Source organism: Rhinoderma darwinii, chromosome 5 (genome assembly GCF_050947455.1).
Source record: "Rhinoderma darwinii isolate aRhiDar2 chromosome 5, aRhiDar2.hap1, whole genome shotgun sequence".
Taxonomy (NCBI): domain Eukaryota; kingdom Metazoa; phylum Chordata; class Amphibia; order Anura; family Rhinodermatidae; genus Rhinoderma; species Rhinoderma darwinii.
Window position 1 is genome coordinate 328,635,180 of NC_134691.1, and position 26,809 is coordinate 328,661,988.

General features: G+C 43.6%; 1 protein-coding gene and 1 long non-coding RNA gene across 2 annotated transcripts in view; one reads left to right on the forward strand and one right to left on the reverse strand.

Annotated features, from left to right (window-relative positions):
• The window catches only part of CDK6 (cyclin dependent kinase 6), a 138,921-nt gene that overhangs the window by 41,908 nt on the left and 70,204 nt on the right, over positions 1-26,809 (reverse strand). The window contains exon 4 of the mRNA XM_075827712.1: positions 20,277-20,444. Coding sequence (XP_075683827.1) covers positions 20,277-20,444 — 168 coding nt within the window. The remainder of the gene's footprint in view (positions 1-20,276; positions 20,445-26,809) is intronic.
• LOC142652171 (uncharacterized) overlaps positions 8,244-26,809 on the forward strand; it is a 94,280-nt gene continuing 75,714 nt past the window's right edge. The window contains exons 1-2 of the long non-coding RNA XR_012847777.1: positions 8,244-8,329; positions 14,332-14,458. This is a non-coding gene — a long non-coding RNA (uncharacterized LOC142652171). The remainder of the gene's footprint in view (positions 8,330-14,331; positions 14,459-26,809) is intronic.

Consider the following 26,809-nt stretch of genomic DNA (forward strand, 5'->3'; position numbering starts at 1 on the left):
CGACACAACAGTCTCAAGAAATGTTATCCGGCTGTATTTCGTGCAACTGTCATGTCGCAGTAACTTGGGGGTCGCAATGCAGCCACATTCACTTTTATTACTTGCAATGCAAGCAGCGCAAGGAGATCTTTGGCTGCGTGACCTGTGTTGCGGCCAAAGTCAATGTGTGGCCCAAATCTTTAGCCAGACAAATGGAATATAAACGGTTTGAACCATTGTCGCCTGTAATGTTGAAAAAATAAAAAGCCCTAATGGAAAAATGCTTACCACAGGAAAACCTGATCTCCCACATACACAGGCATGTTGTATTTTATCTAGGTTTCCTTTAAATTCTGTAGGTTGCCTCGGGGAAGGCAAATGTTATATTTGGATGCACACAGTGTTTGCATTATAGGTATTGGTATTTCGAGTATTTATACTAGGAAAGACACAAAAATTCACCCTTTACCTCAAGAGCTGCACCCTGGACAAATACAAACAGCGTCACCCTCTGCCATGCGAGCAATGAGCTCACACGGGTTTCAGTGTAGATGCATGAGACACATCACATCAAATTAAAGAGGTTTTCTGGGACATAATTATATTGGGATTCTGCTCCCACTTCCCTCTGTGGAAAGTCAGTGTTCTGTATAATGCTCTATGCATATCTGCGTCCTGGTTTCCACTTATAAAGGAAACCAGGACGCAGTGCCGTCTCCATGGTATGTCGTATGAGAAATACCACCAGTGCCGAGAGACTTCGTCGACATATAATGGGGTCCGTCGGGTTCCTTTGTGGTGTCTATTGTTTTCAAAGGGAAGAACAGTTTTGAATGCAGCTCTATTCGTCCCTACAAATCTGACGGAATCTGCAACGGAGATTCTGACGCCGGTGTGAACTGAGCCTTAGCAATGTGGCCACCTTGATGTATCGTCCTAGTGAGGCCTGGTCTATGCTTGAGTTTTAGGCCACAATTGTGTATAAAATACTAACATTTCTCACTAAAGCGAACCTGTCTGTCAGTGACCAATCAGGTTGTCTGCATCAGGCTTAGTTCACACCTGCGTCGGTGTGTTCTGTTGTTCTGCTCCGTCAGAGGAGCAGAACAAGAGAATAACGGGAGTAACAGTTTAATTACACAACAGATACCGCAGGAACCCGTTGACTTTAATATGTTAAGTTGGCTTTCTGTCAGGGTGTCCATGATTTTACCGGAGACAGCACCGCAGCATGATGCGCTATTGTCTTTGGTAATCTCGGGTGGATCTGCGACGGAGGCCCCTAACGGAGCCTCCAATGCAGATGTGAACGAGGCTTCACCAGTGATATTTAGAGATGCCCATACACATTAGGTAAACATTGGCCGAACCTGCCTATTTGGCACCACAACCATCTAATTTGTATGGGGATGTCACGACTCCCCCGACAGCATATTTAGGGGAGAAAGGAGGTTATCTTCAGTGAGAACAAATGATCGGGCATTACAACATGCCCGATCCTTTGTTCTCACGGGAGACGAGCCGCCGACAGAGGTGTCTGGCAGCGGCTTATTCCCCTCTCCCCATTGAAAACACATGCTGAGTGTGTGTATGGAGGGGTCGGGAGGAATAGTTAGTGGTCTATATGTGGCTGCTGGTTCACGTGTATTTGCTCTAGGTGACCGGCTCATAGGAGCTCCTGGCAGAGCTTGTTTGTGGTGCTTTGTCCGGTCTGTTCTCTTGTGGCCTTGCCTTACCCTGTCTGTTGAGGTCTTGTTCTCTCTGTCTTATCTAATTTGTTTGTCTTGTAAAGGGGTCTGCCAAAATCATGTGCTAGACACTTCAGGACGTCCTCTGTTTTGATCTTGTTGTGTCTTCTATGTAGTCTCAGTTGTGGCTATTCTCGTGGGATATTCACTAGGCTCATCACTCTGGTTATAACCATATTCTGCCATTTCACGATGTCTCCCATGGTAGGGTAAAGTTACACGGTGCGATTGAATAGCAAGTTTATTAAACGTGAAATTGCAGAAAAATTCAGTTTTGCCATGGTTTAAAAGTTTTGCTGCAGTTTTATGGTAACAATTTCACCGTGCCGCGTGAATATATACGGTTATTGTGTTTTCCTTATAGCGAATGTCACCTAGATTTGTTTTTTTTACTCATTAGAAACAGATACTGAAATGTATTCTTTTTTTAAATTTTATTTTCTGTACATGATTATGGGGATGCTGATCAGCTCTGTTAACAGCGTTTAAATATATGCTAAAGCCTCATGGACTATAGGAAACTATAGTCTGGAGATGATTCATCGACTTCTGTGGGAGAGTGTAGTGAGCATGCTCTGTGACCTGTGCAGAGGTCACTGTGCAGGGAGGGGGAGGAGGAGAGATGACCCCTTTACCTATTGTTAATGGTAGATCTTGTGTTATGTGCTTCAAGCTGTATAATAGACGTGTTACCTTTCATTGTAATTCTGTCTTTGATGATAATGAAAGAATTCCCAGACAATCAGAAGGAATCCACATTAGTGATGGGTAGTTCACGAACAGTGAGTTCAAAAAGATCTGATCTTCAAAGTGAAATTAGGCTTCATTCACATCTGCGTCGGGACCCCGTTCATGGGTTCCTTCGGAAATTTCCGTCAGGGAAACCCATGAACGGAATCCAAACTGAAAACGGGAACCGTAGGTTTGAGTGTGCATCACCATTGATTTCAATGGTGACGGATCCGACGCAAATGGTTTCCGTTTGTTACCGTTATTTAAGGGTTCCGTCGTTTTGATAGAATGAATAGCGCAGTCGACTACGGTATTGATTCCATCAAAACGACGGATCCCTTAAACAACGGTGACAAACGGAAACCATTTGCACAGAATCCGTCACCATTGAAATCAATGGTGATGCAAACGGAAACCTATGGTTTCTGTTTGTTTCAGTTTGGATTCCGTTCATGGGTTCCCCTGACGGAAAGGTCCGACGGAACCCATGAACGGAGTCCCGACGCAGATGTGAACGAAGCCTAAGGCTATGTTCACATCTGCGTCAGGTCACCGTTCCGTCTGAGCTTTACGTCAGTCCGTTCCGGTATTGATTCCGTCAAAACGACGGAACCCTTGCACAACTGAGACAAACAGAAACCATTGGCACCGGATCCGTCACCATTGAAATCAATGGTGATGCAAACCTATAGTTTTTCCGTTTGTTTCAGTCAGGGTCCTGTTCTGACGGAAAACTCAGAAGAAACGTCAGAACGGGACCCTGACGCAGATGTGAACGAAGCCTAACTCATTTAGTTCACAACCCTAGCAAAGATTAGTTCATCAGGAACTAAAGCAAGTGTGAGGAGTGAGACAGTGAGTGAATCAGCACAGCAGCTCCTCACTGTCACACTACCACTTGCCAGTGGCGTAACTACCGCCGTAGCAGCAGTAGCGGCTGCTACGGGGCCCGCGGGTTGAGGGGGCCCGTGTCGCCCGCCGGCACGGGCCCACACCATGGCCGGAGGCTCCGCTAGCAGCCGCTATGGCTGCTACAGCGGGACGCCACTGAACACTACGGCAGAGCAGGGAGGTATCTCCTCGCTCTGCCATTAACTGGTTCCCGACCGCTGGCTGTATTTTTACGGCCAGCGGTCAGGGACGGGTCCTTAAAACCCGAGCCATAGACTTTCTACGGCTCGGGTTTTAACTTGCTGCCCGCGCGATCGGGCAGCTCAATGTCGGGTCTCCGGCTGTCAGTGACTGCCGGGGACCCTGAGGAGAAGATAGGAGCAGCTTTCGCTGCTTCTGTCTTCTCTGATCACTTGTACACAGCACTGAATGCGCGCTGTGTACAGGAATAGAGACATCAGCAGCGGCGCTGTCTCTATTCCTCCCGGTGATCATGTGACTGGTCACATGATCGCCGGGTGCCGTTAGTGGCAGGCTGCTGCTGGGTCTTGCTAGACACAGCACAGCTCTATTAGTGACAATCGTCACTATGAGAGGGCTGATTTCCCCTGTAACTGGGGCTGCTGTACAGCTCCAGTTACAGTGGAAAAACATGGTGTAAAAGAAAGAAAAAATATATATAAAGTTCCCCAAAGGTCTTCTTTGACCATTGGGGGACAGACCATAGTAATAAAAAAATAATAAAGTAAAGTGCAAAAAAATTTTAAATAATAAATACACATAAAATACCCACCCCCCAAAAAAAAACGTTCCCCCCCGCCAATCATTGTTGTAATTCTAGCGCTGACCCAATTACCCTAATATAGACATGTAATATATTAAAATTTACGGTAGACATTGACGATCACAAATAAAAGGTCTATTTTAAGGTAAAACTATGTTATTACCAAAAAAAAAATAGCTGAAATGTAAAAAAGCTTATTTTTTTACTATTATTTTCAAACTTTATGAATAAAAATTCTAAAATAGCAAAAAAGGTGTGTGTAAAAACGATAAAAAAATGAAACCTGCATGGTCAAAAAACGTCGCAAAAATCACGTCGTTAGCACAACAAATAAAAAAGTTATAGCCATTTAACTAACACGTGCTAAAAATGGCTAAACGGTGTCTGGTCCTGAAGGCGCAAAATAGAGCAAAAGACATGTATCCCCCCCCCTCTCCACAGGACATGTATCCCCTCTCCACAGGACATGTATCCCCTCTCCACAGGACATGTATCCCCTCTCCACAGGACATGTATCCCCTCTCCACAGGATCTCCACAGGACATGTATCCCCTCTCCACAGGACATGTATCCCCTCTCCACAGGATCTCCACAGGACAGGGGATACATGTGTGATCGCTGGCATTGATAGGGAGAACGGGGGACTGAAAGTCCCCTGAAGTTCTCCATCACAAACCTCGGACTTCCGGGGTCTGTGTCGCAGCTCCGGAGAAATGAATGGAGCGCCGGTCGTGCTTGTGCGCATGCGTGACCAGCACTCCTTTCATTTTTATTGAGCTGCGCAGACGCCGGAAGTCCGAGGTTTGTGATGGAGAACTTCAGGGGACTTTTAGTCCCCCGTTCTCCCTATCGCTGCCAGCGATCGCACATGTATCCCCTATCCTGTGGAGATCCTGTGGAGAGGGGATACATGTATTTTGTAGGACACACTGTAGGTCGCATTTTTTTGGGAGGGGGGACGCTGTATGGCGTTCCCTACAGGGGGGGGTGGCTCTATGGCGTTCCCTACAGGGGGGGGAGCTGTATGGCGCTCCCTACAGGGGGGAGCTGTATGGCGTTCCCTACAGGGGGGAGCTGTATGGCGTTCCCTACAGGGGGGGAGCTGTATGGCGTTCCCTACAGGGGGGGGAGCTGTATGGCGTTCCCTACAGGGGGGAGCTGTATGGCGTTCCCTACAGGGGGGGAGCTGTATGGCGTTCCCTACAGGGGGGGGAGCTGTATGGCGTTCCCTACAGGGGGGGAGCTGTATGGCGTTCCCTACAGGGGGGGGGGCTGTATGGCGTTATCTACAGGGGGGGGCTGTAAAAAAGGCACTATCTACAAGGGGGGGGGGGGTTGTGTGACACCCAGGGGAGGGGGGCCCCAGTCAAAAGTTTGCTATGGGGCCCAGTCTTTCCTAGTTACGCCCCTGCCACTTGCTTTTTAGTTCCTAAGGCTACATTCACACAAACGTAGCCAACCTTGGACGTGAAAAACTGACGTTTTTCACGTCAATGGTGCAACCGTGCGGGACGCGTTGTCACGGTTCCCCCATAAACTAGCGTCTATGGAGGGATGTGTGACACGCAATAAAATAGGACATGTCCTATTTTTTCACTGACCCTTCACACGCTACATTAAAAAGACGGTCGTGTGAACGGCCCCATTGAAATACATGAGTCCGTGAGACGGCCGTTGTTTTAACGGCCGTCACACGGACGTGATACACGCTTGTCTGAATGAGCCCTAATGCTGGAAAAGGAAAATAGAACAACAACACAGCCCAACAAATACAAATCTAATAAAAGAAACTAAACTCTGAAATAGCACCTCCCAGACACGCAATTCGCCTGTTTTTGGGATATAATCACTATCTTGTTAGTCCAGAGGTCCAGTCTTGCTGCTGACACTGGCTACTGTACCCCCTGCTCTCTGCTCCTGTACCCCCTGCTCTCTGCTCCTGTACCCCCTGCTCTCTGATCCTGTACCCTCTGCTCTCTGCTCCTGTACCCCCTGCTCTCTGCTCCTGTACCCCCTGCTCTCTGATCCTGTACCCCCTGCTCTCTGCTAATGTACCCCCTGCTCTCTGCTCCTGTACCCCCTGCTCTCTGATCCTGTACCCCCTGCTCTGTGGTAGGTGCTGCTGTATTGCTTTTCTGCTCTCATACCCATTCACCATAATACCTCTACCCTACAATAGGTGGCGCTGCTTCATTCAGTGTCAAATACATCTAGACTCTCATTATTGGTTCTCCTATCATATTAGTTCACTAGTTCAGTTAGTTTACAAGTCACATGATACATTCCCTATCAACCTCCTCAGGACACACTGGTGGAATGAGAGAAAAGCTATCCTATAATATAGCCTAGACTTTTTCAACTGGCAAATTGTCGATTGTGTATTCTGGCGTCTTCCGTTTCCTGTGAGACAATATTTTCAAAAGCAGCAAAAGAAGTTACAGAGAGAAGAAACAGAGTCACAACATCCAAAGTGGGACAAATCCTGAACCACAATCTGAATCTTTAGTTATTGTTCAATTTAAAGTTTGTTATGTGGGAGTATATAATATATAAAAGAAGGGAATGTTACACGTTCCAAGGTGCCCCGTGTATTCTCTGTTTCCAATCACTTCTCAACAGTGTCCCAGAGCTAGAGACACGATGAACTAATCTTTTGAATGAACTAGATCCTAATGAACTAATGCCTAAAATAAACTAGATTTCCCATCACTAATCCACATGGGATTTGTGGATCCTATGAGGGTTTTGGCGGGAAAGTTTCCCGCCAAGATTGATAGCTGTTTCCAGGCAGTTTGTGCATCTGGGAACAGCTGGAAGTTATTGGTTGGCGGGCTGGCCAATAGTCCACTGTCGTTAGGGAAGGATTCTTTCCTTTGCCTAGTAACAGAAGGTCATTGGCTCCTAGTTGAACCCATGTGACTTGTGTATACAACTTATATTAAAGTATATTACCTGCCCGCCCTCTCAAATTATGTATGTATTTTTTATTGTCATGGCATCTTTGTTAAAAGTTGGGGTAAAATCAGCTTATTGCTGAACTCCTGTAAATTTTATGGTAGAAGTTTGGTAATAGAGTTGAAGTATTAATTGAGTAAAGGTTGATATGTTTTAAAGTTATTTTAATAAAGAAGGCTGTGGCCAATATGGGCACCATTCGGGTAACCTAAAGACCTGAAGATTAAAATCGGATGCTCCAGATCATGTGCAAATGATTAGGACTTAATTAGGTTGCATTCACACGTGGAGGTTTTTGACTTGTTTTCATGCAGTTTTCAAAGCCAAAACCAGGAGTGGATTCGAATAAGAGGAGAAGTTGTATATGTCCTTTGTGCTTTCTTTCCCTTTATGATCCACGCCTTGTTTTGGCTTCAAAAACTGCATAAAAAAAGTAATAAAAAAACTGCACATGTGCATACCCCCTTAGGGTATGTTCACACGCAGAGTCAAAAACGTCTCAAAATACGGAGCTGTGTTCAAGGGAAAACAGCCCGATTTTCAGACGTTTTTTGAGCAACTCGCGTATTTCTCTGCGTTTTTTAAGGCCGTTTTTGGAGCTGTTTTCAAAAGAGTCTATGAGAAAACGGCTCCAAAAACGTCCCAAGAAGTGTCCTGCACTTCTTTTGACGAGCCATCATTTTACGCGCCGTATTTTGACAGCGATGCGTAAAATGACAGCTCGTCTGCACAGAACATCGTAAGACCCATTGCAAGCAATGGGCAGATGTTTGCCGACGTATTGGAGCCGTCTTTTCAGGCGTAATTCGAGGCGTAAAACGCCTCCATTACACCTGAAAAATGGTCGTGTGCACATACCCTTAGGGTGGCTTTACGCGCATATTTTTTTTAAGAAAAACATTTATGTGCCTTTTTTTGTGGTAAAAGACGATGCGGCCAGATGTTAGCTCTAAGTCAATGGAGAAATATAAACTGCACGACAACCCTGTCGTTTTTATCTAACGTCTTTTGGGTAACTGGCATTTTTTTTTATATGGCAGCAAGGCTGGCTTTGGTGTTTTTTCAAGCATTTAGTGTTGTTTTTTTCCCATAGACCTCAATAGGTATTTGTGTCAATGTGTGTTGAATTTTTTATGGCTTTTTTTCAGAATGAATCAGTGTTGCCTAGAGGAATCCTTGCATCCCATGATATTGGAATCACTTGTTGGCAACGTGAAAAGCACAACCTAAAAAAACGCAGGTAGTAAAACACTGCAAAAAAAAAAAACGATAAAAAAAACGCAAATGCCTAAGCAGCCCATGTACAAAAGGATCCACGCGGTGGGACTGAGCTACGGGGCATGTGTGAAAAATAGACACATTGGGTGGACATTCCGAGAGGGAACACCAGGGGGCACCATAACAAGTATGTAACAGCAATATATACTGTACACACAGGAGCATTGTTGTTCACATCTTTCCATTCATCTCGGAGCCCTGACAGCTATGACCGATACCGAGGAATGCTGACAGATCCCATTGACTTATAGGATCCGTCAGGTATCTGGTATTTTTTACAGCAAGAATAGCGCTGCAGTCTACGATATTCGTGCTATCAAAAATATTTGAATCCCTGACAGAAGCAGCATAATACAGATGTGAACAGAACATAATACAGACTGTAAATACATACAGTAAAAATACATTCTGTAAATAACTGGCAATGAGTGACTTCTGGGTTATGCGATTACCGCGGTCCGATTAGCACTGCTGGATTGTTTATTCTTCAGTAATTCCTTCCCACTGTAAAAAGGTGCTTTTAAATGCCACATTCCAGCGCTGGTGCCAATAACTCACTGGAGCATATTTTCCCACAAGAACTGATACGCTGCACAGAACTCGCTCTATTCCAATCTTCTGGTATTTGCAAGTGCACATCAAACTGCAGACAGTCAGGAGATGGTTAAAGAGACAAGGTGCCTTGTTGTAGTCGTATCCCTGTACTCCAGGGTACAGAATGCCTGCCAGCATTATATACATAAATATGTCAAATCCGAGGAATGCCGAACATTTTACCCTACCGCGGCTGACGGATAAAGATTTGCTGCACAATAAAGAAGTGAATATGACTACAAGCAAGTCCACTATAATGGAGGTTATCATGGAGGGGCCACCACATTGAGGTGAAGAATGAATGGGGAGGTGCCGGCGTGGAAACAGCAGACGCTGCTTTGTTTGTCGGTTTCCGTAAGTCCTATAGGAATGAGAAGAGAGCTGCGCACCTGCATGGTCACCTCTCCATTCATTCTCCACCTGGATGCAATGGCCAGCGGCTGCCTCACCAGACGAGACACTGGTCGGGTGACCCCTGTCCTGGAGATAGGTGCGGGTCCCAGAGCTTGACTGCATCTATCAGACATGGATATGCCATAAATGTTTCAGTTGGGAATACCCCTTTAAATGATGAAATTCTGACTACCTGCAGCTACCACTAGAGGGAGCTTATAGAATACAGATTTATTATTGATTTCAATGGAGTGTGCTCCTCCTACGGTAGCTAGACTCCATCATGAAATCAACAAAGATGCACTAATAATCCTAAACTAGTAGGTGTTATTGAAGCCAGTAAACAGTCTCTCATAAGGCCGATTCGTAAGGAGGCTGCAAAATGTAGGACACCCCGAATGTAGCTCCTAGGAGCGTCCAACCCATTAACAGTACAATATAAAGATTGAGAAACGCAAACATCCCTCCTAGAGCGGCTGATGAGAATAAGGCTGGGTTCACACGTGGCGGAATTTCACTTAAATTCCGCTGCGGACACTCCGCAGCGTTAATCCGCAGCGGTGCCGTTTGTCCATTGACTTACACTTTAATTTAGCAGTGTTCGTTTAGACGAGGCGTAAAATTCCGCTGCGGAGCATAGGCTGCGGAGCGGAATTTGGTGTCCGCAGCATGCTCTGTCTGTTGCGGAGCAGTGGCGGACTCATGGCGGAATTTCTCCATTGACTTCAATGGAGAGTCAAAATTCCGCAATGAAGTCCGCAGATATTATGTGTGCTGCGGAGCGTATTGGTTTTACTACCATGACATTTCTTCATTCTGGCTGGACCTATGTATTTCTAGGTCTACAGCCAGACTGAGGAAGTCAATGGGGCTCCCGTAATGACGGGAGCGTTGCTAGGAGACGTCTGTAAATAGTCACTGTCCAGGGTGCTGAAAGAGTTAAGCGATCGGCAGTAACTGTTTCTGCACCCGGGACAGTGACTACCGATCTCAATATACATGTATCTGTAAAAAAACATATAAGTTCATACTTACCGAGAACTCCCTGCGTCTGTCTCCAGTCCGGCCTCCCAGGATGACGTTTCAGTGTAAGTGACGGCTGCAGCCAATCACAGGCCAAGCACAGGCTGCAGCGGTCACATGGACTGGCGCGTCATCCAGGGAGGTCGGGCTGGATGCCGAAGGAGGGACGCGTCACCAAGACAACGGCCGGTAAGTATGAAAATCGTTTACTTTCACTAGGGAAAGTGCTGTCCCTTCTCTCTATCCTGCACTGATAGGGAGAAGGGAAGCACTTTTCCCGCAGTCCGCAGCAGCTAGTCCGCATCAATGTACTGCACATTTTGTGCAGATCCGCAGCAGAATCTGCAACGCAGATTCTGTGCGGCATTGATGCGGACAGTTGCGGAGGAAATCCGCCACGTGTGGTCATGCCCTAAGGGTCATTGATTTACAGGAAGCCATAATAAAGTGGTTGTCCAGTTTTGTACAACTAAAGCTTAATAATTGATGACGCTTTCTAATAAATATTGCACTTCAATTCCTTACAGATGTCAAAATCACTGCTTGCTGTCAGTGAAGGGAAACAGTAGGCCTCATCTATCGAAACTGGGAGTACTCCTCTGTTATTCCTCTTAGAAATATATGTATAAATTGACAACTGGGTGTTACCATTCCCCTTGTCAAAGGGGCGTGTCCCTACACAGTTTTACTTTGTCAGCACTGATTGGACATTTTCAGTCTTTGCAAGGACACACCCCCAACTGATAACACCCAGTTGTCAATATATTCATAAATTTATTCATAAATTTCTAGGAGGAATAACAGAGGAACAGTACAATTTCAAAATTCTAAGAAAAGATGTTCCAAAGATATTATTTCATGGGGAACACAAGTATTTACTAACACAGACATGCCAGGGGAGGTGATAGGTCCTCTTTAAAGCATACCTCGGGCATGGAGAGACGCTGGCAATCATGATGCTATGGCAAACTGTACCGCCCAACATACAGGGGCATATCTCCACACCCAAAGTCAGGTCAGGTCAGAGATCACAAGTGGAGGCACACTTTAACCCCTTAATGACCAGCCTATTTTAGACCTTAAAGACCAAGCCATTTTTTACGTTTTTCCATCGTCGCATTCCAAGAGCTATAACCTTTTTATTTTTTGCGTCGACATAGCCGTATAAGGTCTTGTTTTTTGCGGGACAAGTTGTACTTTTTAATAGCACCATTTTGGGGGACATATTATTTATTGATTAACTTTTATTAACTTTTTTTTGGGGGGGAATAGAAAAAAACCTGAAATTTCGCCACTCTTTTTCGCGTCTTAAATCAACAGCGTTTACGTGTGATATAAATAACACAATAACTTTATTCAGCGGGTTGTTACGATTGCAACGATATCAAATTTGTATAGTTTTTGTATGTTTTACTACTTTTACACAGTAAAAACGCTTTTTTTTCAAAATGACTTGTTTTTGTGTCTCCATGTTTGAAGAGCCGTAACGTTTTTATTTTTTCGCCGATGCGGTCGTATGAGGGCTTTTTTTTTTGCGGAAAGACTTGTAGTTTTTATTGGTACCATTTTGGAGTAGATGCGACTTTTTGATCTCTTTTTATCACATTTTTTTTAAGTCAGGATTCACAGAAAACAGCAATTTTTCCATAGTTTTTTATTACATTTTTTACGGCGTTCACCGTGCGGGTTAAATAATGTAATAGATTTATAGTCGGGGTCGTTACGGACGCGGCGATACCAAATATGTGTAACTTTTTTACTTTATTTTGTTTTTTTAATAGTAAAGCATTATGTATGGGGAAAAGCTGGGTTTTTCATTTTTTTTCACATTTTTTTTTTTAATTAACTTTATTAAACTTTTTTTTCACTTTTTTACTAGTCCCACTAGGGGACTATAATATGCGATTCTCCGATCGCTATTATAATACACTGCAATACTTTTGTATTGCAGTGTATTACTGCCTGTCCGTTTAAAACGGGCAGGCATCTGCTAGGTCATGCCAGAGGCATGATCTAGCAGGCATTCGCTCCAGGCAGACCTGGGGGCCTTTATTAGGCCCCCGGCTGCCATTAGAGACACAGACACTCGGCGATCTTATCGCCGGGTGTCGGTGGGGAGAGAGGGAGCTCCCTCCCTCTCTCCAAAACCACTCAGATGCGGTGCACGCTATTGCGCACCGCATCTGAAGGGTTAAACAGGTGAGATCGATACTAATATCGATCTCACCCGGCAGAGCAGGGACGCCCCCAGCCCTCAGCTGCCACTAGCAGCTGAGAGCAGGGAGATTTGACGCTCCCTACTCTGTTTACTTTATCCTGATGCAGTGCCGTAAAAAGGCATATGCATCAGAATAAAGCCCGTTAGTGGCCGCCGTTAAAAGGCGTATTGGCGGTCACTAATGGGTCAAATGGCTTCCAGCACACACCACAACCTGCTTCACCCCCATACTGAAATACAGTGTGAAAAACTGCAGCTGCATCCCCCTCTTCCCCTTCTAATTACTATATTATTCAAGATGGATTTTTTTTGTGTGACTGAGGTGGTTGAGGCAGGGAAAATAAAACTGCAGGGTTCTGGAAGGTGAGGAAGATGACAGTTTTCTCGAATAAGATATATTACGAAGTTTTATGTAGTCACAAGTACCATAAAAAAATTGTAATGGTAGGTACATAGTTGTAGCTGGGTTCCTTCTCCCAGAGCAAAGATTCCGTTTAGTGCCCTAGCACTGGATCTAGATACCCTAACCAAGGCTTATCACCAGCACCTGAGGCACATGCCTCACATGCGCCCCCTGGCAATGCTGCTGGGTAGGACAACTTGACTAACAAAGGACTTTACTAACTATGCTATTTAATAGGAAAAGAAAAATCATGGGTGTCATGGAGAAGTCATCTCTGTAGTTGTGGAGTTATATGACATGTTCTGTGTGGTCTAAAGTGAACTTCAATGACTAAAAATTGCTGAATGAGATGATACATCTAGGTCTCATTTTGAGGACAGACAGCTTGGTAATTTCCAGGTTAGTCATTCTTGAAACAGTCTGTCCTATTTCTGATCAGTTTATTATTTGAAATGTTCACGTAACAAAGAGGCGGCCATATTTGGAATTATTATTATATTCTGCACCACAGAAAAGTTTTATAAACTCTGATTCATACTGCTTTCCCCAAACATGCAAGAATATCAAACCATAATTTGTAACGCTCCACAGTTGGAATCTACATAAACGGTGAATAACTTTGTAAATATTTTAATGTACTTAAAAAGTTGACCCATCAGCTCTCCTGTAATGTCTATTTTAGTAAATACGTGTATTTCCCATTAACTAATAATTCTGGGGCATCTTTTCTTGAAACTCTACGTTGTAAACTTCCTCTATTATACCTCCTGGAAATGTATGAATAAATTGACAACTGGGTGTTACCAATTAGGGGTGTGTCCCTACACAGACTGACAATGCCCAATCAGTGCTGACAGAGGCTGTGTAGGGACACGCCCACTTAACAAGGAGAACTGTAACACCCAATTGTCAATTTTTTCATACAGTTCTAGGAAAAATAACAGAGGAACGACATCACAGAGTTCTAAGAAAATATGTCTTTTGTTTTAAATGTCATATTTATAAAGCCCTTGCGTCACTTTTTCAGACAAATGCGTCACAGCTGCACCGAGCGTGACTCATTTATCTATGTTTTCTGCCTGGCGTGGTTTGTAGCTTATGCCAGATTCATCAACAAGGTGCACACTATAACAGCACTGACCTCCCGCTGAAACAGAGTATTTTTTATTTTTTTATTTGGCTGGAATTAAAATTACACAGCGCATCCATCATGGAACTCGCAGTGAATTCCGCCTGAAAAACTGCACCAAATTGTGGAAAACAGTGGCTGAAAAAAATAAAAAGTTTATACTTACCAGTCTTTGTTGTGACGCTTTTTTCTGTTCCTGCCCAGCCTCCTGGAATGACGCTGCAGCCCATGTGACCGCTGCAGCCTGTGATTGGCCGAAGTAGTTCTATGGGATGAAACGTCAGGAGGCCGGGCTGCATGGAAAAAAAAGTGTTGCTATAACAGCCGGGCTGTAAGTATAAACTTTTTTATTCATTTTACACAAAAAAAGTTTGTTTTTATTCTGAGTTGCAATTTTTGCTATTTGTTGTGAGTTTTACCTCCCTATTGAATTCAGTGGGGAAAACCTGCAACAGAAAAGCAGTGATTCCGAAGCATAAATTGACGTGCTGCAGATTTTAAAAAATGCACCGCAGATGTATGAACGGTTTCTCGGCTGTTTTTTTATGTAGCCTGTGGATGAGATTTCTTCAAGTCTCACCTATTCTGCTATTAATGTATTAAGGTATGTACAGATCAGCTTTGGTTTCCGTTCATGGGTTTCCGTAAGACCTTTCCGTCTGAGGAACCCATGAACGGAAAGCCAAACGGAAACCATAGCTTCCATTTGCATTACCATTGATTTCAACGATAATGCTTCCGTTCCAAATGGTTTCCATTTGTTTCCATTCCGTAAGGTTTCCGTTTTTTTTCGTGGAAACAACAGCGTTGTCAACTATACCACATATAATGAATAATTTAAGATGTGTCATAGCTGTGATTTCTCAACTATAACATGATACCCTGCAATGGAAAATAATAATACATGATCGGGTAATGGCGGCTTTTAACCCCTTCCCGCTCCTTGACGTACTATTACGTCTTGGCAGCTGTATCGTTCGCGCTCCATGACGTAATAGTACGTCACGGGAGTAACGGCCGTTTCGGCCGTCCTCCCGACACATACAGGAGCTGTGACGCTGCTGTCTTGTTCAGCAGCTGTCACAGCTCCTACAGCGGGGACCGATCGCTGTGTCCCCGCTGATTAACCCCTTAAAAGCTGCGTTCTATAGAGATCGCGGCTTTTTAGGGGTTAAGCTGCCATCGCTGGCCTGCTACGCGATAGCGGCCGGCGATGGTGACTATGGCAACCGGACACCAAACAATGGCGTCCGGCTATGCCATAGACTGAAGCCTAGTGGGTCCTGACAACGTCAGGACCCACTATGCTTGCTGTCAGTGAGTAGCTGACAGTTCTAATACACTGCACTACGCATGTAGTGCAGTGTATTAGAATAGCGATCAGGGCCTCCTGCCCTCATGTCCCTTAGTGGGACAAAGTAATAAAGTTAAAAAAAAGTTAAAAAAAGATGTGTAAAAATAAGAAAATAAAAGATTTAAAAGTAATAAAAGTAAAAATCCCCCTTTTTCCCTTATCAGTCCTTTATTATTAATAAAAATCTATAAACAAACAAATAAACTATACATAATTGGTATCGCCGCGTCCGTAACGGCCTGAACTACAAAATATTTTTTGTTTAAATATCCCGCACGGTGAACGCCGTAAAATAAAATATTAATAAACCGTACCACAATCACAATTGTTTGGTCACTTCACCTCCCAAAAAATGGAATAAAAAGAGATCAAAAAGTCGCATGTACCTAAAAATGATACTGATCGAAACTACAGTTCGTTACGCAAAAAATAAGTCCTCGCACAGCTTTATTGATTGAAAAATAAAAACGTTCTGGCTCTTAGAATAAGGTAACACAAAAAGTGAATGATTGTTTACAAAACGTATTTTATTGTGCAAACGCCATAAGACATAAAATAAAACTATAAACATCTGGTATCGCCGTAATCGTATCGCCCCGCAGAATAAAGTGAATATGTCATTTATAGCGCACGGTGAACGCTGTAAAAAAAAAAAAGAATAAAAAAACAATAGTACAATTGCTGTTTTTTAGTCACCGCGCCACCTAAAAATAGAATAAAAACTGATCAAAAAGCCGCATGCACCCCATGAAAACTACAATGGATTCCTCAAGGGGTCTAGTTTCCAAATTGGGGTCACTTTTGGGGGTTTTCCACTGTTTTGGCACCACAAGACCTCTTCAAACCGGACATGGTGCCTAATAAAAAATCCACTAGGCCTCAAAATCCACTAGGTGCTCCTTTGCTTCTGAGGCCGCTCCTTCAGTCCATTACCGCCCGAGGGCCACATGTGGGATATTTCTAAAAACTGCAGAATCTGGGCAATACGTATTAATTTGCGTTTCTCTGATAAATCCTTTTGTGTTATAAAAAAAATGGTATAAAGAGGATTTTCTGACAAAAAAAATATGTAAATTTAACCTCTACTTTGCTCTAAATTTTTGTGAAACACCTAAAGGGTTCATAAACTTTCTAAATGCTGTTGTGAATACTTTGAGGGGTCTAGTTTCTAAAATGGGGTATTTCATAGGGGTTTCTAATATATGGGCCCCTCAAAGCAACTTCAGAACTGAACTGGAACCTAAAAAAATAAATAAATGAGGCAATACTTCGCTTCTTACATTATACTGATAATGAGCCGTGCCCACCCCGAGATGACCCCAGTTTTGACCGTTTGTATAAACGGAGACCCCTATTAGACCGTTCCAGTGCCCGGTTTTCCCAAGCATTCACCCCCGAGAAGTGTATTTCTATTGATAAGTCCCTGGTACATTTTAAAGGGAGGGTTCAATTCCGCAAGTACCTGCCGGGTAAGAGGGCAAGGTATGGCGTGAAGATGTATAAGCTGTGAGAGTGCATCCGGGTATACCTACAGGTTTAGGATATATGAAGGAAAGGCCACCCCCAAACCAGACTGCATCCTGGACTACAATAGGTACATGGGAGGGGTGGACTTGTCAGATCAAATCCTGAAGCCCTACAGCGCCATGCGGTGTGGTATAAGAAGCTGGCCGGGCACATCATACAGATGGCTTTGTACAATGCGTACGTGCTACGTCGATGTGCAGGCCAGACGGGAACTTTCCTGGAATTTCAAGAGGTGATTATCAAGAACCTAATCTTTAGGGACCAAGAAGGGGGGGCACCCAGTACTTCTGGAAGCGGGGCCACACACATCGTACCAAGGCGGCAACACTTTCCAGGAGAAGTTCCCCAAACTGGCAAGAAGGGAGAAAGTCAAAAGAGGTGCAAAGTCTGCTATAAGAGGGCGATAATGGATGACACAATATATCAATGTGACACGTGTCCCGAATAACCAGAGCTCTGTATGAAAGCGTGTTTTAAAATTTATCATACATCCCTTGGTTTATAATTTACCCCAATTTTACTTACCCTGATGCACTCCGCACAGCTTATCCCCCCTCGTCTTTCCCCTCTGAGCCCTGCTGTGTGCCCAGGCAGCTGATAACAGCCACATGTAGGGTATTGCCATACCCAGGAGAACCCACATTACAGTTTATTGGGTGTAGGTCTCCGGTCAAAATGCTCACTACACCTCTAGATGAATGCCTTAAGGGTGTAGTTTTTAAAACGGGGTCACTTCTTGCGGGTTTCAACTGTACTGGTACCTCAGGTGCTTCTGCATACATGACTTCGCACTAGAAAATCCCCAGTAAGCCAAATAGTGGTCCTTTCCTTCTGAGCCCTCCCATGGGCCCAAACGGCAGTTTATCACAACAAATGGGGTATTGCGGCCTTCAGAACAAATTGCGCAACAGAATGGGGTATTTTGTTTCTTGTGAAAATAAGAAATTTTCAGCCAAAACTACATATTACTTGAAAAAAATAATTTTGATTTCATTCCCAGCCCAATTCAAATTAGTTCTGTGAAAAAACTATGGGGTCAAAATAGTCACAACACCCATAAATGAATTCCTTGAGGGGTGTAGTTTCCAAAATGGGGTCATTTGTGATTGGTTTCTATTGCTTTGATAGCTCTGGGGCTCTGCAAATGCGACATGGCACCCGAAAACCAATCCAGCAAAATCTGGACTCCAAAGAACACACAGCGCTCCTTTCCTTCTGAGCCCTCCCATGGGCCCAAACGGCAGTTTATCACCACAAATGGGGTATTGCCGCACTCAGGACAAATTGGGCAACAAAATTGAGTATTTTATTTCTTGTGAGAATAAGAATTTTTGAGCTAAAATGACATATTATTGGAAAAAATATATATTTTTTAAATTCCCAGCCCAATTCAAATAAGTTCTGTGAAGAAACTATGGGGTCTAAATGGTCACATTACCCATAAATGAATTCCTTGAGGGGTGTAGTTTCCAAAATGGGGTCACATCTGGTGGGTTTCCATTGCTTTGATACCTCTGGGGCTCTGCAAATGCGACATGGCAGCCGAAAACCAATCCAGCAAAATCTGGACTCCAAAAAACACACAGCGCTCCTTCCCTTCTGAGGCCTCCCATGGGCCCAAACAGCAGTTTATTGCCACAAATGGGGTATTTCTGCACTCAGGAGAAATTGGGCAACAAAATTGAGCATTTTGTTCCCTGTGAAAATAAGAAATTTTGATAAAAAATTACATCTTATTGGAAAAAATGTCATTTTTTTAATGTCACAGCCCAATTGAAATAGGTGCTGTGAAAAAACTGTGTGCTCAAAATGCTAACAACAACCATAAATGAATTCCTTGAGGGGTGTAGTTTCCAAAATGGGGTCACTTTTGGTGGGTTTCCATTGCTTTGATACCCCTGGGGCTCTGCAAATGCGACATGGCACCCGAAAACCAATCCAGCAAAATCTGGACTCCAACAAACATATAGCGCTCCTTTCCTTCTGAGCCCTCCCATGGGCCCAAACGGCAGTTTATCACCACAAATGGGGTATTGCCACACTAAGGACAAATTGGGCAACCAAATGGGGTATTTTGTTCCCTGTGAAAATAAGAAATTTTGATCACAAATGACATTTTATTGGAAAAAATGAAATTTTTTTCATTTCACAGCCCAATTCAAATACGTGCTGTGAAAAAACTGTGCAGTAAAAATGGTAACAACAACCATAAATGAATTCCTTGAGGGGTGTAGTTTCCAAAATGGGGTCACTATTGGGGGATTCCTACTGTTTTGGCACCTCAACACCTCTTCAAACCTGGCATGCTGCCTAAAATATATTCTAATAAAAAAGAGGACTCAAAATGCACTAGGTGCTTCTTTGCTTCTAGGGCTTGTGTTTTAGTCCACGAGCGCAGTAGAGCCACATGTGAGACATTTCTAAAAACTGCAGAATCTGGACAATACATATTTAGTAGTGTTTCTCTGGTAAAACCTTCTGTGTTACAGAAAAAAAAATGAATAAAATTGAAATTCCGCAAGAAAAATGAAATTTGCAAAGTTCACCTCCACTTTGCTTTAATTCCTGTGAAATGCCTGAAGAGTTAAAAAACTTTCTAAATGCTGTTTTGAATACTTTGAGGGGTCTAGTTTTTAAAATGGGGTGTTTTATGGGGGTTTCTAATACATAGGCCCCTCAAAGCCACTTCAGAACTGAACAGGTACCTTAAATAAAAGGCATTTGACATTTTCTTAAAAATATGAGAAATTGCTGTTTATGTTCTAAGCCTTGTAACGTCCAAGAAAAATAAAAGAATGTTCAAAAAACGATGCCAATCTAAAGTAGACATATGGGAAATGTGAACTAGTGACTATTGCGTCTGTTTTACAAGCAGATGCATTTAAATTCTGAAAAATGCAATTTTTTCAAAATTTTCTCTAAATTTTGCAATTTTTCACCAATAAACACTGAATATATCGACCAAATTTTACCTTGAACATGAAGCCCAATGTGTCACAAGAAAACAATCTCAGAATCGCTTGGGTAGGTTTAAGCATTCCCACGTTATTACCACATAAAGTGAAATATGTCAGATTTGAAAAATGGGCTCTGAGCCTTAAGGCCAAAACTAGGCTGCGTCCTTAAGGGGTTAAGAACCTAAATGTTTCCTGTTTCAACCACATTTTGAGGAGAATATTGTAAACCATGACCAGGTAGTAGAGGAGACGGCATCCTATACACATAATAAATACAAACCTAAATATAATAATACAAATATAAAACATACCACTGACGTAAGTGCCATCTGAAAGCTGTAGATCCTGGCAAGGCCAAAGTCTGCTAACTTTATCTGTCCATTGCTGGTGACCAGAATGTTCTGAGGTTTGAGGTCTCGATGTACTACTCTGTGTGAATGGAGAAAGTCCAATCCTTGAAGAAGCTGATGCATCATGTCCTAAAAAAACAGCAAAAGAAGAGGATGAACAATTCAACCTGACTCGAAACCACTCCAAAACTTCTAGTTCCCGATACAGCGGAGGAGGCAGTCATTTTGTGCACCAATTAGATGATCATGAGAATCTAATAACAACCAATGATTGTGTCAAGAAATTTGCCCAGGAACCTACCTTTTGGGTTGCTTTCTATTGATCTTCTACAGTAAAGTGTCAATGCGTTCATTAAAGTACATCTAGGCCCGATATTTATTTTCACTTTTTACAATAGCGCTAGGCAGCCCCATAGAAAATGAATGGAGCGGTGGTCAAGCATTCACAGTAACGCTCCATTCATATTGGGCGCACAGGGATGGCCAGGTAAGGCCGTTTTCTGGATTGGTGGGTGTCGCAGTGGTCAGACCCTCAAGCAACAGATATTTATCACCCATGGATAGGTGATACATTTGGATTATGGGAAAACCCTTTAAGATTTTGCGAATGAGAAAGCTCGGAGAACTTTGCAAAGCGAAGTGCTGTTTAGGTCTGCTACACACAAAAAATATGGCAACCAGATTCCAAAAGTCATTAAAGGGGTTGTTTCATGATTACAATTCCAATCAGTGCTGAGAGAGAACACGTCCCATTGATAAGGGGAATGGTACTATACATTTCTAGGAGGAATAACAGAGGAACGCAACAATACAAAATAGTTTTTTTTTTCATGGGGAATACAAGTATTTACTAAAATAGACATGTCTGGAAAGGTGACAGCTTCTCTTTAAATAACCGAAGACATTTCATATGTATTTTTCATAGTAAAACTTAAATAGCTGCCATGACCGGAGACTGGTGGAGTAGATTTTACTTTTACCGTTACATGTGGTCCACAATAGAAAGGAAGGACTAGCTATTTTTGTAAATACTATAAAAGATAAGGAGCATGTTTCAGATGTTGGGTTAGCCCCAGCACATGGCTTCAATGAATGAATGAACTTTGGCTTCAGGAAATGGAATATTACTTCTCTAACTGGTAGTTTGAGGGACTTCAATGTGGCAGATGTTGATAAGTGAAGCTGCGGGCAGGCAGGAAAGGTACGTTGGCGTGGGGCTTGGTTCTTTGGCTCCACTTTCCTGCAGCTGTGACAGGATAGAAGCTAATTGTCTCCACTTGTCTAACCTCAGAGATAAAGTTTGGAAGAGCCCAAGCAAATTTTTTTTTTCTCTTTAACGGTCATTTCCTCTCTGGTGTAACTTGCATGACAGCATGTGACAAGCCGAAATTAATGGGGACACTGCTGTGCCAATAGCCTTGAATAGCTCTGACACTGGATGCGGGCTGCCTGCTTGGCCACCCAGCCAAGACCTCACATGAAACGTGGCCAGGGGCCTTCAGTGCTATTCATTGACAAGCCAGCTGGTTGCTGATTACAGAGATAAAACCATGCCTTGCAGTCACACAAGAAAAGGTTTAGCAACTGCTCCAAAACAAAGTTGTTTTAAACCCTTTGTAGTTTCTGCAGATCCCCAATTACATCCAAAATCTTCATGATAAATTTTGTCTGAACTACGCCTAATGCAGCTTTTCTGGTTTTTAAAATTAGATAGGACAGGCCATCAATATTAGATCGGTGGGGGGTCCGACTCCTGGCACCCCCACCAATCAGCTGTTTGAAGGGGCCGTGGCGCTAGTCTCTTACTGTTTACATGGTTTCCTTCTTGTTCGTGCTGTGCACGCACCGTTACATTCGTAACGACCGTGCAGGGTGTTGCACCACTGTCCCATTCACAGTCCCAATAACTTGCACAGTCGCTAACTTGCACAGTGACATTGTAAAAACATTACTTATCTTGTACCGTTCCTAAATCCCAGTCTGTATTATACTCTAGAGCTGCATTCACAATTCTTCTGGCTGTGATTGGAAACTTCAATAACTTCATTGACAGACACACCCCACACAACTTAACTGTGCTCTTATTTTGCAGTTGGAGTGTTTTGCCTACAACAGTGCCTAGTGTAAAAAATACAATTCCCAAAATTTAAATCATCAGGACAAACTGTATGCAGTCAGTGAGCCGCAAGCTGGGAGATTTTTTGCTCTGAAGCCTGCAGAATTTTTATTGCAGCTCTGGAGTATAAAACAGGCTTTAAGTCAGGATCAGTACAGGATAAGTAATGTAATGTATGTACACAGTGACTCCACCAGCAGAATAGTGAGTGCAGCTCTGGAGTATAATACAGGATGTAACTCAAGATCAGTACAGGATAAGTAATGTAATGTATGTACACAGCGACTCCACCAGCAGAATAGTGAGTGCAGCTCTGGAGTATAATACAGGATGTAACTCAGGATCAGTACAGGATAAGTAATGTAATGTATGTACACAGTGACTCCACCAGCAGAATAGTGAGTGCAGCTCTGGAGTATAATACAGGATGTAACTCAAGATCAGTACAGGATAAGTAATGTAATGTATGTACACAGCGACTCCACCAGCAGAATAGTGAGTGCAGCTCTGGAGTATAATACAGGATGTAACTCAGGATGAGTACAAGATAAGTAATGGCAGGTTTATACAGAATTACTCAACTGTTTATGTAGTATATTTCCATATATTAATAGTGAACATACAAATTATGTGGAAATATAATTAAAATGTAACTACTATTTATTGTACTGTATATTAATGTTCCATCAAATACGGACATCACTCTTTTACACTCACCTGATTCTATCTATGGGTAAGTCTGTGACTTAGCAGTCTTGCTTTGAGCATATTATTGTCTGTTATGACATGTACTACACTTTTGTCCCTTGATACACTTGTTACCTATGGAGACATTGTTCTCCCTTTCTTTTTCTTACATTTTAAGGATGGTGTATTATTGTTTTGATGACTGATAATTAGAGAACTGCTGAAATAGTCGTAGCGTTACTCTTGGATGACAGGTAGCAATAACATTTGATGCGGTCTCCGCTTTTCTATACTAGAGTCTCTTTATGTTATTTTAAATTATGTACAGTGTTTGTGTAATAAAGATTTATACTTTTATATATATATTGGCGTTAAAGGCTCTTTTCTGTCTCTTTGTGGTATATGCATTATCATAGAGCTGCCTATATGATATGGGGGGACGGTTGTGATATAGACAGCTCCCAGCCCTTGTTACTACTCTGTTTGGAGTCTATATATCTGATCCATCAAATACTTGCATAATGTTATTCTGAATGTGAAAGACCAAAAAGTTCACTGCATCGATCAGTTTTTCCAAATAAGAGAGTTTCTGAAGTTACATGAGCTGTTAGATTGGCTACATGGATGACTAATAGATCCAGGTGTCAGAATACATGACAGGGTGCAATTTAGTTTTGAGTGTTCATAGAGTGTTTCCGACCACTAGACCATGCACTTCTCAAAATGACCTGTCACTTCATCAGGCTTATGGACTGCTTGATCACCAGTGGCATAAACTACAGTGTTCTTCACCTTCAGAGCATCTCTATGTTTAAGAAGAACACCAGTGGCCACCAGAAAAAGTCTAGACTTCAGATTAATTTACCATGAATCGTTCTTTCTAACCATGAGGCCATGTAGTTTATTAGAACTAGAAATGTGCTAGTTACACTCTGAAGTTTATGTAGAGGGGCAGTCTTGTCTACTAATCTGGTAGGATATGCCATCCCTTTCTGATCGGTGCGGATAAGACCTTTGGGACCTCCACTGATCCAGAGAATGAAGGGGCTGCAGCGTTTAAACGTTGTGGCCCCTTGACTGTTTTTCCCTGCACACTGGTGCTCCCGTTCCCTGTGCAGGGATCGGCTTCATTCACTTGAGTGGAAGTGTGAACCAATAGAGTGCCCACATTTTTAAGTAACGCAAATTACAAATTTGATCTGCTTACATAGGCAATATACCTTATGATATGTCCCAACAATTGAAACACAAAATGTGGGATATTTAAGGCACCACCCTAAAACAGTCTGAGAATGCCCCTTTTATACAAATTTGCATAAGCCGTGCCTCTTCGAAGTTCAGTACACAAGACAGTGCTCTGAAAAATGGAGGTATAACAGAGAAGAAAAAAAAGAACATACAGGTCTCAATAAGTCACCTAACACATTACTAAGATCTAATATACTCAGAGACTCGTTGGAAATAGTCCACAAGCTTGTTGTGAGACGCGCCTCTGACAGCTTAGTTGAGCTCCTAAAATGGGATAACACGTAAACGTAGCCGGCTAGCCAAGGATCAGGAAACAGAAGTCAAGCAGAGCCTGTGGGCGGTACAACAGTGGTAGCCAAAATGGTAGTCAGACGAGCCAAGGGTCATGACCTGCCTAAGTAGAGTCGTGTGTTAGTGCACCTTCCCTTATCCCTACCAATCCCTTCACCCCCACCTTTAGGAAAAAGACACGTGACACCGAGGTTGGATGTGAAATGGCCACAGCAGCCGTTTTATTAATTTCACAGTTTAAAACAAATTAAATCCGAAACATTCGGATAACTAATTAGGAATCCACCAGAGAATTCCTCCTAATAATTCACATGACCCAACATGGGTCAGAATCATAAATAACAATTTAACGTTAACATTAGACCGAGCAGGGGCAGTCCTTGAAGCCATTTTAGATATTCCTTTTTTACACACCTCGAGTTAGCCATCTGCAAACCACTAATTACCTCCAGCCGTAAACCAGCTCGGAGGCACCGCTCACCTCTGCAGATGGCTCCAACCACCAGAAGTCCACTTCAAGGGGATAACACCCGATGAAGCCTTCAAGTGCTATACCGACCACTAGAAGTCCACTTCAAAGGGATAACACCCGATGAAGCCTTCGAGTGATATACCTTCCACCAGAAGACCACTTCAAAGGGATAACACCCGATGAAGTCTTCAACCATGTACCTTTTTTGGGGGACGCATACCCCCGATGCGACCCCCCCACCAATTTTGTACTGACTGGCCTCAAGGACTCCCCCCGCCACAGCGAAACAGGCCTTGACCACCTTAAGCCTGTGAGTTCCGCCACACCACCACCGCCCTTTCAATTCCTTCTGCTATTGCCAAGCTCCACAGATCAATCCCAACCTCGGTCAAATGAACCCCATCGCTCCTCCAGTAGTTCCCCACTCCTGACTCCAAGTCCCTGTGCCGAACGCAAATGCCCCCATTTTTGGCTACAAATCGGGACACCGCGCGATTAACCTTAATGCGAGCCTTATTGACTCTTTCCACTGACCTAGCCAGCCGCCAATGTTTTCTTGGGACAATGTCCGACCACACAATTACCAACCTGGGATAAGAAACCCACAAACACAACATATCGTGTTTAATATCCCGCACCAACTCACGAAAAGGGCGGACTCCCAAATCGTTCCCACCCACGTGCAAGACCAAGATCTCCGGGACCCTATCAAGCCGGGCATATGTCTGGAATTCTGCTAACACCCTACTCCACGACATACCTCTAAATCCCAGCCAATGCAAAACCGCATCCTGTCGCGGAATGCGCAACTGGCGACCGTCCGGGCGGACGTCCGCCCTCAAAGCCCCCCAATGCACGTAAGAGTGGCCCAGCAACCACACCAAACACGGAGGCGGATCTGAAACGGAAAAGCAAGTTAAATACCACCACACAAAACATTCTTATAAGTGCAAACAGCAAAACTCATAACAGATGGGGGCGGACATAAGACCTAAATCTGTTGGACTCCCAACGACCGATGCGCCGCACCCCCTCATCATCCAACCCCCAGCGCCCTGCTTCCGTTGCTGCGCCGATCCTGAAGGAATGAGATGAGTACGCGTCCGCCGCGACACCGACCGCCGCCAAACATTTTTTGAATACAGCTCTAAATTGAAATCTAGACAAAAATAACCCGTCCTCGTGACATAGTAATGGCAACTCCGGAGACCCCACCTGTGGCTTAAAACCCTGCCTGCACGCCACCGGGCACATAGCCGAACCCGGGAGAGCGAACAACACTATCAGCTTCCCCTTTCCTAATTGGTCAGTTTTTGACCGACGCAACCATACCTCCAGCCGATCTGTATATATGCTCACGTCTCTCAGTCTCAACCCCCCAGCTTGCTTGGTACTTGGCGAAACCAACTCGCCGATTCTAAATGCCCCAAAGAACGCCAAAGAAAAAGCTAACCGAAACAACCTCATCTCGGCCGAAGAACGACAGACCGATGCTAATGATCCGCCCAAAGAGCTCAACAGAGAAAACGACACAGGCCTTCTACGATCCGCCTCGACCCTACCTCGGCGCAAACCCTTCAAAGCCTGCCCCACTAAGAATTCCTTAGACACATCCCTAAAGCCCCGTAACTTGAAACCAAACGCCACCGCCGACATGAAACGGTTAACCTTTGCCAATGA